The sequence below is a fragment of the Protopterus annectens genome, chromosome 6.part0 (assembly GCF_019279795.1).
Source record: "Protopterus annectens isolate FY-2018-M chromosome 6.part0, PAN1.0, whole genome shotgun sequence".
NCBI classification, from domain to species: domain Eukaryota; kingdom Metazoa; phylum Chordata; order Ceratodontiformes; family Protopteridae; genus Protopterus; species Protopterus annectens.
In genome coordinates this window covers 1984739738-1984753797 of record NC_056737.1, presented here as the reverse complement: position 1 = coordinate 1984753797, position 14060 = coordinate 1984739738, and the positions used below count along the sequence as shown (strand labels likewise).

The following is a 14060-nucleotide window of genomic DNA, read 5'->3' as shown; positions in this document are numbered from 1 at the left end:
TCTCTACAAACTACATTACAAGAACCTTCTCAGAAAGCTCCAAGTACACACTCTCAGATGAACTTTCTCTTATTAATTGGGGCCCTATTTATGCATCATCTTGCCCTGACAAGTCTCTCTCTCTCTCTGTAATCCTTAACTTTCTAATTCCTATTCAAAGCAAACTCTATCCATTAAAAGCTAGAAGGCTTATACCACATAAGGTCCATTGGCTCACATTAACATTGTACTTAGAGGCAATATTTAGAGAGGAAAAACACCCTAATAACTCAGAAAAACAATCTGTGCAGGAGCCTAAGAAAATCATCTAGGGTAACTACTAACAAAGGATTATCAGACTCATGCAGACACTTACAACAATCACTTCCAGAAATCTTCATCTTTTTTTCTGGAATAATGTGAACATATTAGTCATTCACAAGATTTTTACCATTAGCAGGCACTCAAAAACTTCACTTCAGGCAAAGTACAGGGGATAAAGTATGATATTACTAACCATCCGCTACCTAATGCAGCCAAATATATCCATGTATCCACTCCATCTCCAATGAAGCCACTACACAACTATCTAGACTACCCATTACTTTAATTTTAAGGCCACTACAAAGAAATAAGTCAATAAATAAATAAATCAGTAAAGTATCTACACTCTTAAAGTAACTTCTACATAATGTATCCTTTACTCCTTAAAATGCAACAACATATTCTAACTAGACTATAGTCAGATACCTTTAATCTAGCATTGTCAAACAATTTAGTTCTTAAATGTTTAAAGAAGTCTATGTTATCCCTCTTATAAAACAACATTCCCTGAACTATTGTTTATTTTTTTATTTATTTAACATTTGTTGACCAGAAAGTCTGACTAGGACAGAGCCCATTTTCAGTGGAGGCCCAGGGAGAAACACTCCAGGTGCATGACTTTGGAATGTGGGAGGAAACTGGAGTACCCGGAGGAAACCCACATGAACGCAGGGAGGACATGCAGATTTTGCACAGAAGGTACTCCAGCCGAGAATCAAACCAGATAAATTCTTGCTGTGAGGCGACAATATTAACCAATGCACCACTGAGGATTACAACCCGTCACCCAAGACCCAGTAGCCAAAGTAAAAGTCATCTATAACCATATCCTGACATTCTCAAAGACAGACAACACAGTTTCTGACCTAAATACAGCACTGCCACAACCATTTTCTCTCCTACAAATAGCATTTGTTTCAATATGGAAAAAGGCAAACTAACACATACTATGTTTATTGATCTGAGAAGAGACTTTGAAAGTTAGATCATAATATTCTACTAACTAAGCTGGAAAATGCAGGTTTTCTGATGGAGCCTGTTTCAGGTTCATGAATTACCTTCTTAACACAACATTTACCATTGGGACCATGTCCTAAGCAATTCATCTACACATAGAAGTAACAGTACCCTATCCCCCATCGTCACAGCGCCCTGAGCAAACTGCCTACAATTAAATGTGACAGAATCCTGGAACATTAGTCAGCTCCATAAAACCTGTCCTTAATACTGTGATTGCAGATACTTGTACCCATTTATACAGCAGTCCTATACCCCTCTAAATTCAGTTTACTTGTCTATCATTCTTTTTCACACCACTGAATACAGTCTATGCTTCCCTCATCTGTTGCCAGCCTATTACCACTAGGTGCCCTGAGGCAACGTAACAACTACTTTGTGCCCTCTGACAACCCACTATTATTATTCAGCATTGAATCTATTTTTGTGTAGTACGAATACTTATTTAAACTAGTGGCAAACATCTCAAATGACATAGATGTCAGAAAAACACATGCCCACAACATCACAACAAAATTGTACCAGCACTAATGTCACATGCACTACGTTGTTAAGAAATCCCTACCAAAACCTCAAAGGTATCCTTCTCATTGTACTAATACAGTGAAACCTCAGCAGCATACAAGCACTTCACCTGCAGCTCACACAACAGTGCCCCTTACTAACACAACCAACAAGGATAATCCAGGTTCTTTAACCAAGCCCCTTAGGCTACCAGGCACTGCTACCCCACATAATAATGTCATAGTCATAGATGGCTCCAAAGTGAGGTAGGCACATTACACAACAGGCTGAGCAAAGCTTGGGTGACAGCTGATATTTGGGTGCCAGAGTCCGTGATCTCAATAGAGCACTCAAGTTCCTTTACCACAAGTATTCAAGCAACACAGCTGTTACTCACAGAAAAGTTAACAGTCTTCATGGTACCCTCTTTGGTACATATGAAAAGAAATATGGTTGAGCTTTATTAGCATGTTTCTGATAGTGAAAGGCAGTTAGTCTTCAGCAGTATATTGCCATCACTGTGAATTATGCCACAACACAAACAGAAGATAAGTGATTTCAACAACTGACAGTTAACTTCTGCCATTCCTGGGAGATCATATATGAATCAGCTTGTGGGGGGGGTGATAGCTCTATTTGCTTTGTTAAGATGTCATGCATCTCTCTTCACAGGGCTTCCCCATATTGGATAAGATACTTCCTGCCCCCACACTGCCTATTTTAGGCAAAATGAGCTTCCTACATCTGTCACGCCATCACTTTCTAATCAGGCTTATACCAATATGACACTCCTCAACACTATTTGATGACAAATCTAGAGACTTTCTTAACCCTTGAAAATGTAAACCTCTTCATTGCACAAAAATAAGGTTCTAGTTTGGTCAGAACTCTCTTTCTGTAGTTGTTTTTCCTGCCTGCTACTTTTTTATACTGTCAGGTAATCTCTTGACCTCACTCCTAAACAACTGCTAAGATTCCACCACTCTAAAAGTGAACTCATACAAGACAAATAGAAATAAGGCAAAAGATGAAAACTACTCTATTGAAATAGATGGTAGGCTTTCCTCAAATAAATTCCTCAGCAGTGGCATCCTTCAGGCTTCTACGATTAATGTTCTTTAGATTATATGTTGCTGACATCAGGGCTACCACTGATCGTCTCTGACTCGAGCAAGCTTGCTGAAGATTGTAAACTCAGAGCTGTAATTAACACCCCAAATGAAACCCATATACTCCAAGAGGGCCTAACCCATACAAATTCATAATACCTCAACCATATAATAAATTTCAATGCTAAAAATGCAGCACTGTGCTCTTTGAGAAACAAAATTACCCCAGCAACTACCACGTAAATGTTACTCCATCAAAACTGATGCTGTCATTATAGACCTGCGTACATCCATGGACAATGAACTCTCATTTCACCACCATATTATCAGCTGTACTGAGAAAATAATATTTCCTAGCCCAGTTAATTTTTAAGGGAAGTCCTTCAGGTCCAAGGAAGTCACGGTCATCCTTTATTCCATCCTTATGACACCTATAATAGAATAAAATGCCCCCTTTGCTATGTATCTATTCAAGCACATACTTCAGATAGAAACCTGCAACATTTCTTCAAAAAAAATTCAGCTGTGAGTTTTCTAAGCCACACTGAACATTTAGAAACTCTATCACTTTACTCTGTCTCATCAGCTTCTTAGTGGTGATTTCTGCCTCACCTATAAGGTAGTTAATGACCTAAGTTGCTTGAACTTTTACAAGTTTGTAGAATTACAGATACCACAAGTAACCATTTTAAGGACATAAATCTACGCTGTAATATAAACAGGACCTGCTAAAGAGAAGATATCTCTCCCAAATTATTCCCTATCTCTGAAATAAGCTCCCACTCCGTATAAAATCAAAGCAAATCCCTTGATTTCTTTAAATCTAACTTAGATGATTGGATGGTTAACCATAAACTTATCATGGGTCAGCACGTCAGTCCAATATGGACAGAGATAGTAGATAAACTGCAGTGATCATTGTAACTGTGTAGTACAAACCTCCAAATCTAAAAATAAATATCTCTGCTATTCACTGATCTATTTTAATAATCTCAGCTTACATCTCTGGACAGATGGCTATGTGTCTTGATTTGTCATTGTCTGGTTAATGGGCTGTTCAGCCTCTCATGGACATAACATACAGTTGAGCAACACTAGAAAAATGGTGCTGGATATCAAATATTTGTATCAGATATTGTTGGATAAACAGCATTCCAGAAAGTAGCAGTCAGAATTGTGAAATAAAATGAAAAATAAATACTTTCAGGAGAAAATCAGTTTAAATAATTTGTATTTACCCTCATTGTTTTTCCTCTCATGCCGGCATGTACAGTTAGAGAACACTGCCGTGTTGTCCTAATGCTTTCCATGACAACACATAAGACTCCCTTCCCACTTTCTTTTGACTGGCGAATTAAACAGTGCTCCATATCAATTTTTCTGGAAAAGAATTATAGATAAACATAATAAGAACTCTGCTCAGATGTAATCTGTATTTGTATGTAACAGTCATATCAGCTTAACAAAAAATTATTACCTGTTATTAAGTTCTCGAAGCAGTGTTTGTACTTCAACCTCATGCTTAGTGACAATTCCAAACGAAGCTTTAACTGCCACAGAATCTGAGCCAGCAATGTTAAATCCGACATCATTTATGAGCTGGTTTCCCACTCTGCCAGTTAAGGAAACATCGGATTTATCTTCATAATTAAGCAGCTGATAAGATGAAACACCTTGATGAAAAAAAAATAAAACCCGAAAGTGACCTATACACCATTAAAGCATGTGCATATGCAGAAACTTGTGTGACTATACATGGATGACATACATGATCTGGGAATGACATAAATATCGCACTGCAGCTAATGTTAAGCAGAAAGTTCACTCACCCTTTATTACTTGCTTGTGTAATCTGTAGGCATGCAGAGTTATTGTCTTTGCTATAAGCCTCAATTTTTTCTAGATTTAAATGCCAATAAAAGGTTCATAGGTTGGGGTGAACAGCATTTAAATGCCAATAAAAGGTTCATAGGTTTGGATAAACAGCAACCTAACTCTTATAATGGTTATGAAAAGGATTTAACATTTTTTTGTTTGTTTGGTGTTAAGATTCATATCATCTATATTACATCTGGTAATCTTTTAAAGGAATCATGTTGCAGGTATGAAAACAAAATCTTCCATTCAGACATGCAAATACCGTGTTGATATTTTATGAAAAGATATAAAGATAATAACCTCAGAACTCAATTCAAGAAGAGACATAGTTCTTTTAAACACTGAAAAATAGCCATCAATGAAGGACTTTATCAGCCAGACCAGATATAATTTTAATGTAGTTAAAACCATTGTAAAGCAGTGTTTGTTTTTCATTATTTCATTCTTTGTTGATTAGGTATAATTGCTAGCAGAAGCTATTTTCAGGTCAGTCCCACAAAGGAAATTTTTCAACAGACAGCTACAGATACACAAAATAGCACTTTTATGTTAGTACTATTTGGAATAAAATGTTCACTGGTATAAGAGATATGATAAATATTGCTGAAGTCATAATGCAGCTTATTCTTAACTCTAAAACCACAAACACTTCCAAAATGATATTACCTGATTGATAGAAAAAAAAATGTAGTATGCTTATTCTAAATCTTTAGCATGATAACAGCTACCTAACATTTTAGTCTCTGGTGAGGAATATTTTATCATTATCGGTCTTACTTGTTGGACTTACACGTGCATTTGTGTACTGCAGATCATAGTTGTGAATTATTAATATATTACATATCCTGGTTACTTCTGTCTTAGCAATAGTTGTGATGGAATAACTGTATTTATAGGTTCATAGGTAGGTACTAGGCTATTGGCCCTAGGGCCTATATAAGCCTAGCCAAACAGTACCCTGGCTTTTGCTACCCAAGAAAATTATTTTCCTGTGCCCCTGTCAAGCAGAGCCACAGAAGTGATCCCGGGGTGAATTTCCTATCACCCATCCAATCATCAAGATTTTTCATGAAGAGTGCTAATGAGGAGCTTTGTTTGATATAGATATGTAGTTTGTTCCAGAGTATGGGAAGTCTCTGAGACAGGAATCTATCCCTCCAGCATGTTCTGTTTATTGTGGTGACAAGGTTTAGGTCCCTAGAGCATGTAGCTTGGAGGGATTGGGATTTTTTTACGTAGAGCATGTCCAGCAGCTCTGGGTTTGACATAGCTTTGTATGTTAGGCAGAGATCTCTGAGTAGGCGATATGCGACAGAGTACAGCTGGAGTTTTTTTAGACGGTCTGCATAGGGCATCTGTTTGAGGCCAGTAATCCTCTTTGTGAGGTATTTCTCTGGCCTTTCCAGTTGTTGTAGATGTCTTGTGAGGTACATACCAAAAGGGGCATTGTACTCTATAATAGGTTAAATGAGTAATGAGTAGAGGGGAACAATGACCTCTTTTTTCCTGGATGAGAAACAATTTGTGATGAGGTGTGCCACATAGAAGGATTTCCTGACTACTGTGGTGATGTGATTATCAAAGGAGGGACTACTGTCCACCTGTGTCCCAAGGTCTCTTATCCCACTTCAGTGTTAAGTAGACTACCGCCTATGTGGTAGTTCATGGGTACAGAGTTTTTACCAAAAGGGATGACAATGCACTTTTTGGCATTGAGCTTGAGGCGGCCATGGCTTTGACACCAGGCATCTGTCTCAGTGAGGCCCTTTTGTAGGATGTCCACGTCGTTAGGAGATTTGACTATGGCTCCTAGTTTGCAGTCATCTACGAACTTTGTTAGCCAAAGACCTTCTGTGTTAGCCTTATGATTGAAAGTGTTTAATTTCAGTATCAGTAATTTTGATATTCACTCTTCTCCTACATTTTTGGTCTTTTTTTTCAGTGTGTCAGTGCTCGGCATTATGAGAGCCAGCATTTCATTGGGGAACCTTTAAGGTAATTATTTGAAATGTCAGGACCTGCTTTAGCATGTCCAGAAATACAAAGAATGAATGGCTAAAAAAGCAGACCTGCATATTTCAAGTCCAAGAAGGTAATTCATTGGAATATTCCTTTCTCTCTGAGGTATAGCAATCTTGGAGTTGGTATATATAAATTTGGGGTGTGGGGTGGGGGTTTGCCTCCTGCAAAAAACAAGTTTAAAGCAGAAGTGTGATGTTTAATATTTGCTGTTCTCCTGCATTTCCAGTCTTTTTTTTTTTTGCTGGCATTATGAGTGTTGACATTCCAATAGGGAACTGTGATTTAACTGTATATATTTATGTGTGTGTTCTATTTAGTTATGGAACTTTTCACACCACGTCTCCAAAGTAAAATGCCCAAGACCCAAACAAAACATAAATAAATAAATGTCAACAAAGCAGAATGATTAACAGTATAGTATTAAGCAATCATCAGTTTGGTTCAGCATGAGCATTACATAATAGTTTAAATACCAGTAATTCAAATGTGACACTGCTGTGTATTCTAGATCAAAGAGCAGATGTCAATCAGGTATATAGGCTGACATAAAGGCAAGTGATAATACACTATAAGTGCTTACAGAAGAAAAATAATTTTGTTTGGCCCTCCCTAACCACCCATCAAGCTCATTGCTCACTCACCTGACTCATTGTTCCCTTAGTAGTTGCCAATAGCCCAATTCCCAGCTAGAGTGAAACTTTAGCTAAGGCAAACAATCATTCTAGTGCAGGGTGGATTTTTATTTTGCCCTTCCTCGAGTCCAGAGTTATAGCCAGTCTGCAATGGCATCATTGAGAAGCTTGTCAATAGTTGATTTGCTAGTGAATTCTCCCATTACCTGCAGAAGGGCTAGAATCTCTGGTCTCTGGTAAGGGCTAGTTCCCTAGTCAGAAATTCTTTTAATTCTCCCACAATAGGAAAACAAGCAAATTGCTATTCATTCCCAGCTTTACCCCAGCCAATTCCTTAACAGAAAAAAATGTTAAAGAAACAGCCATTCAACAACACAATAAAATATTACATTTTGAACAGACAGAGCACACATGTCCTTCAAAGGATGCAAATGCAGGAAGAAAGAGCTGTATTTGGATTTTGCCTCATTAAAGTTCACCAAAGCCCAGGCTGCTGACCACAGTATCTCACTACACAGTTTAACTGCCACACAAGTGAACTTGCAAAGGCAATTTACAAAGTATTTTTACACCTCCCTCTATGGGCTGTCTGCCCCTCTCACCTTTGATCTCACTATACAGTAGCTCCAAGGCTGTACCATCTCAGAGAAAAGAGAAATTACTTACTTCCTTTTATTTAGTTTGGTGCATCCTCAGATGTAGCATATTTAAAGATCTAGGGTATATGAGAAGGGCCTCAATATGTAGAGGTACCAGTGGTTGCAGCCGGCCTGCAAATAAAAATTACACTGAGAGTTATATTAGTTAAATGTATGCCAGTGGGCAATTGGATGGTGAGAAGTTCATATGAGGTAGCTGTGGCTTTAGTAAGTCAAAGTTGACCTAAAGCAAGGCATGTATAGCTAAAATGAAGGCACATCACTACAGACATCTCTGTCACTGTTTACAGAGATGTTGCTTACCAAAGAAGATACGAAGCCCAGTGTGGAGATGCTTGCCCACACGTGAAAGGTGATAAAGCGTGGATAGATAGCAGTATGCAGAGGACAATTTGAGAGATAATCTTCATTGGCAATTGGTTTAGGGGGGTGACAGTCACAGTTAAAGAATGGAAAAGATTATGCCTATGTGGTAATATAATACAAGTAATAATAGCAATACCATCCAATTACTGTGATAATGTTCTGCAGCACAGATTAAGGATAGCACTTAGAGCTTTGCTGAGATAGTAGGGTTTCTCTGAATAGCAAATAACTAAGTACTTTTATAACTACAAAGTTTGCAATGGAGCAGCGGACTTATAACTGAACATTTCGAAATAGGGAAGTGAAAGGTTTCCACTTGTCTGAGTTGTTATACATAGAGGACATCTAGCACTCAAAGATTCCTCCTCCAGAATTAGTTTTGCATGCTCCTACCTTTATCTTGAAGGCATGGGGTGATTTGAGCTGACATTAAGGTATATAAGAAATGAATCTACTTTATTGTCAGCCTTAGGCCATCCCAGTTCAGGAAAAGAGATGCAATAGTTGTCCCTATGTTTATGATTAACTTGCAGTTATGACAAATTTTTTCAAGCAAGGACATATACACCTGTGAAGCTAGTGCAGAGAACAGAACCATGAAAAATGTTTTGTAGTTTACAGGAGAGCTTAGAAAATGCTTTATTTGGGGGTGCTGCTAAACCAGTGCAAAGATATCAGTGTTAAATGTATATTTTAGCCAGCTAAAAGATACCACTTATGCCTGTGAATTGTTCACCTCTAAAGGACAGTAAACATCCTAGAGTATAAAATTAAAGTGAATGAGGACAAAATCTTGTAGAAAGAGAAGGGAAAAAGTGAAGAAGGGTAGATATTAAAGTGGATCATATATTTACCAGCTTGTAATGCACATGGAAAGTTTAAGTCAGATTGGCTTAATATCCAAGAACTGAAGTGTGAAGGAATGCCGATAAGATAATCATGGAACATGGGGGAAATATTGCCTTCCACATGAATAAGATTAAATATATAGATCTTACCCCAATAATAAACAAACTCGTGAAGCCAGGATTTGAAAATGAATCATAAAGTAGTTTCATAATTACCTCACTGAGTACACATTTCAAGTGTTCTTTAGTCCCTTTACTTCTGAATCAGGTATCTTCAAAGCTAGGGTCCCACACATTTGGCCCTAGGATCAGATCCTTTTTCACCATTTACAAATAATCTTACCTGAGATCGATCTAGTCTTATCATCAAACTATATGCTATTGACCCCCTTAATTTCAAAATCAGAAGAGTTCTACTGCCATACAAAATGATTTGTTCCTTAATTTTTGCTACTCTTTGACAGTGGCTATATTGTAATGAACTAAGAATCAATAAGAACAAATGTGCTGTAATGGATTTGAAACCATAAGAAGGCTAAAAGATATTACCCCATGTCAGAGTCTCAACCCAATCTATAGTCCGGTTAGGCAGGTATCATAGATATCTGGGATTATATTTAGACCAAGTTAAGAACTACAATGAAGCAGTCAATAGAGTGTATAAACAGCTTAAACTCAGTTATAAGTTATCTAGTCTACCACTGAACTCCATCTTAAGTACAAAAATACCACTGCTCCATGTTATTATAGATAGTGCCATTGACACTATAAATACTGAATCCTTTTCTGAACCCATGGTGTACACTAGAAGGAATACCTCCATTTGTTGATATAATACTATGTCTGAGTATAAACTATATTTTCACCCATCTTAGTTATGGAACAAAGGATTCTAGGAAAGTGATAGGTAACTAAGGCAAATGAAGAGGTGATTTTAGGTGGTGGGCAGATGACAGCAGGACTGAGGGAAGGAGGCAAAGTACAAGACAATATAAGGAGGTTAAAGATAAAGGCCGTAGGCTACCAGATGGCATTTTTAATGTTTCTGCATTTCTGTGGTTTCTGTAAAAGTTTACAGACTGTATTTGACTGTATTTGATAAAAGCAATTGTAAATATTGTAGGAATGGTAAATATCACTAAAATGGAAGCAATGGGATGAGGGAGTTGTATTAAGTAGTGAGTCGACATAAGCAATAGGATCTTTGGAAGGTTGACAAAGAAATTATCTGGATACCTGTGGTAGGCTAGGTTAAGCATAATTACCTAGTAAAATTTCAAAACAAGGGACTTCACCTCTTGCATCCCAATATAGGCAGATACTCTCCCACAACCCTGCATCTTACACATGGTAACTCCAAGACTGCTGTACCTCAGAGTATGGGATAATGTGTTTACAGGTTCATAGGAGACTACTAGGTTAATGGTATAAGAGCCCTTACAAGAGTAGCCATTATTATCCAAATTGTACCTGATTTTCGATCTCTAAGGGCTGAAGGATGGCTTAGATCTGTGCCTATGCATCCGAGTATTTTACAGATTGCTTCTGTCCATGACGGGCATGGGTGCCACCCCAGGAATGAATTTACAACTCCCCATCCATTGATCAAACTGCGTTTGAAGAGGCTCAGGAAAGGGCTCTGCTTTACATGAAAAACAGGTAATCTCTGAGATACATATCTGCCTCTCCAACATGTTTTGTTCATGTCACAGACCAGGTTTAGATCCCTAGATTGGGTGACCCTTGTGCAATTTGTCTTATGAATGTGTAACAGTTCAATCAGGGCTGGATTTGTGAGTGCCTTGTGGGTTAGGCATAGATCACCCTTTAATAGTTAATAGGAGACAGAGTAAAGAGATAGGGCTTTTAGTCTAGCTGCATAGGACATGCTGTTTACTTCCTGTAATTTTTGTAAGGAACCTCTGAGACCACTCCAGCTGTTGCAAGTGCCTGGTTAGGTATATGCCAAAAGGTGCTTTGTACTCGATTATTGGTGTGATGAGGGCCAAGTGCAGTGGGACTATAACTTCCTTGGATCTGGATGCTATGCCTTTACTTAAAAGCTGTGCCACACAGAAGGATTTCATCACCACCGTGGACACATACTATCTATCTGTGTACCTAGATCTGAGCCCACTCTTAGAGTTGTGCTATTAATGCTGTAATTTCCAGGGGTATTTGACTTCCCAAAGGGTATAATTATGTATTTTTTTATCATTTTGACCCTCTTAATATAAAATTACCAGTTTGGGGCCCATGTGTTAGGGAAACACAAAAACAGATGCCTAAAAGCACTGAAAACAGTAGATGCAGGGTATTTAGAGTAGTACAACTGCAAAACAGCAGCCCGTACAGCAGTGGAAAATGCAACTTAAAACTCTAAGCATGTGCTGGAAAAACAATAAATAGCACAGAAATATTTGACAATGCAATGAAAACAAACAATACAAGTGCAAAATAATACTTAATTTCATTTTTCTTGCCAAGGATGGCTTCATAAGCAAGCAAAATCTCTCAAACTCTCTGCTGTCATTGGCAAGCTATGCGCAGGTCTGAATAACTGAGCCAAGACTTGCACAAATGTGAAGTTTATATACAAACAGAAAAGAGCAAGTTTTAAACTAGGTAAGCCCACAGGCCAACCGATAAGCACACAATAAGCTTTCCACCATCAATTCCCTGCTCAGATGGATGAAATCCGTCCTTTCCTGCCACAAGAGTGCAGACTTTGAACCTCTTGATGTAAAATGACTGGTTTGGAGCCCAAGTGTTAGGGAACCACAAAAATAGATGCCTAAAAATACTGAAAATAGAAATAGTAAATACATTGTATTTAGGGTAATACAAATGCAGAACAGCAGCCCATACAGCAGTGGAAAAATGCAACTTAAAAGTCTAAGAAAGCACTGGAAAAACAATGAATAGCACAGAAATCTTTGAGAATGCAATGAAAACAAGCATTAAAAGTGCAAAATAATACTTAATTTTGTTTTTCTTGCCAAAGATTGCTTCAAATGCAAGCAAAATCTCTCAAACTCTCTGGCATCATCACCAAACATTGAGCAGCTTTTGATAACTGAACCAAGACTTGTGCAAATGTGAGGCTTATATACAAGCAGAAAAAGCAAGTTTTAAACTGGGTATGTCCACAAGCCGATCAGGTAAGCACACAATAATAAAGCCAATATTGGGACTCTTTCAGAAACTTTAGCTTAATGTGTTAGTGGGGGATGGGGCAGGTGCAGAATGCAACTTTAAGCAGACAGAAGATAAGTAGAATATACAAGCACTGAAGTACAAATAGGAGAAGAGACAATTCTCCAACTATTGACCTTCTACTGCAGTTTAAGGCACCAGACTAGGCAGACTTTTTCTGGTAACACTGTTTATGGAAAAAATGCAATAATAAATGATGACTAATTCTCAAAATCTACCAGGAGTGTACAGTTCTGCCACAACTTAGAATTAAACTATAAGACTATGGGCAATCAGGGTTTAAAATACAAACTGATAGCTTTTGCAAGTAATTCTACTTGTGGAAATAGAAGTGCAGAATAACTCAAAAACACAAATCTTCCCACAGCTACTGCTAAAATGCAAGATTAAGGTCCCAGAACAAACTTAAAAAATGCAAACAGATGGAACAGAGCAGAAAGGTACAAAATATTATTAGCACACAGGTCACTAAGTGCAACTCCAATATTTAAGCAGAAATGAAAAATTAAAACAACTTAATTCTCTTTTTTTTTTTTTTTTTTTTGAAAAGCTTGTTACTCACAGTTCCACACCTCTCCAAGTCTCGGATAAAAGATGATTAAAAGATTATTGTTATTAATTGAATAATTTTTGATGATTAGTCTGAAGAAGCTTGCAAACATTTTTGTTGTGCTTTGATGAGTTGGTAGGTTTAGTGGGTTGTCATGAGTGTCCCTGCAGCTGCAAAGCACTTTTTAAAATTATGTTAGACTATCAGTTGGCCTTAAGCACTGACTATACCTACAGTTATTTGATAAATGTCAGCAAATGACAACAACTACAATTTGTGTTTCAAACAATTATTTTTGTTTTTGCATCATTATATAATAAACACCAGGCCAAGCAGATTTCTTAAAACAGAAAACAAAATGGAGCAGGTATCAGAAAACAGCTCTAAAAGGTCACAGACAAAAAAATGTATTTTTTTCATTCAGCAGGGAATCACCAGCAGTGCTTTAGTTTATGCAGGCTTCAAATCATTTTAAAGACAGAGGCCCAGAATTTCACTGAGTGTTTAAGTATCAATCTAGAGACAATTTAACCAATGAAAAAAAAATGTGAAATGAGCAGCCTAGAAAATTTGTGTCCAACTCTCACATAGAACAAAAACACCAGGACAAGCAGATTTCTTAAAACAGAAAACAAAATGGAGCAGGTATCAGAAAGCAGCTCTAAAAGACCAAAGACAAAAAATATAGGTTTTCTCACCCAGCAGGAAATTGCTAGCAGTGCTTTAGTTTATGCAGGCTTCAAATCTTTTCAGACATGAGAGGTGGACAAAAATTATCAATGCCTTGTATAATTTTGTAGCACTTCCTGGGTATCATTTGCACATTTTCTCCATACATGAGATCACTGTTTACAGTAATTCCTATGCATCCCTTATCTTGTTTTTTTAAGTATGGCAGTATTAATGGCATATGGATAATGTTGATTATTCTTACCAAACTGCATTTTTTGCATTAA

General features: G+C 37.5%; 1 protein-coding gene and 1 long non-coding RNA gene across 2 annotated transcripts in view; one reads left to right on the top strand and one right to left on the bottom strand.

Moving 5' to 3' along the window:
- Positions 1-14060, bottom strand: part of PJVK (pejvakin) — a 332562-nt gene that overhangs the window by 181660 nt on the left and 136842 nt on the right. Inside the window, exons 2-3 of the mRNA XM_044075272.1 lie at positions 4411-4606; positions 4172-4313 (exon numbers count right to left, since the gene is read on the bottom strand). Coding sequence (XP_043931207.1) covers positions 4172-4313; positions 4411-4606 — 338 coding nt within the window. The remainder of the gene's footprint in view (positions 1-4171; positions 4314-4410; positions 4607-14060) is intronic.
- The window catches only part of LOC122805016, a 269410-nt gene that overhangs the window by 122239 nt on the left and 133111 nt on the right, over positions 1-14060 (top strand). The window lies entirely within an intron of this gene.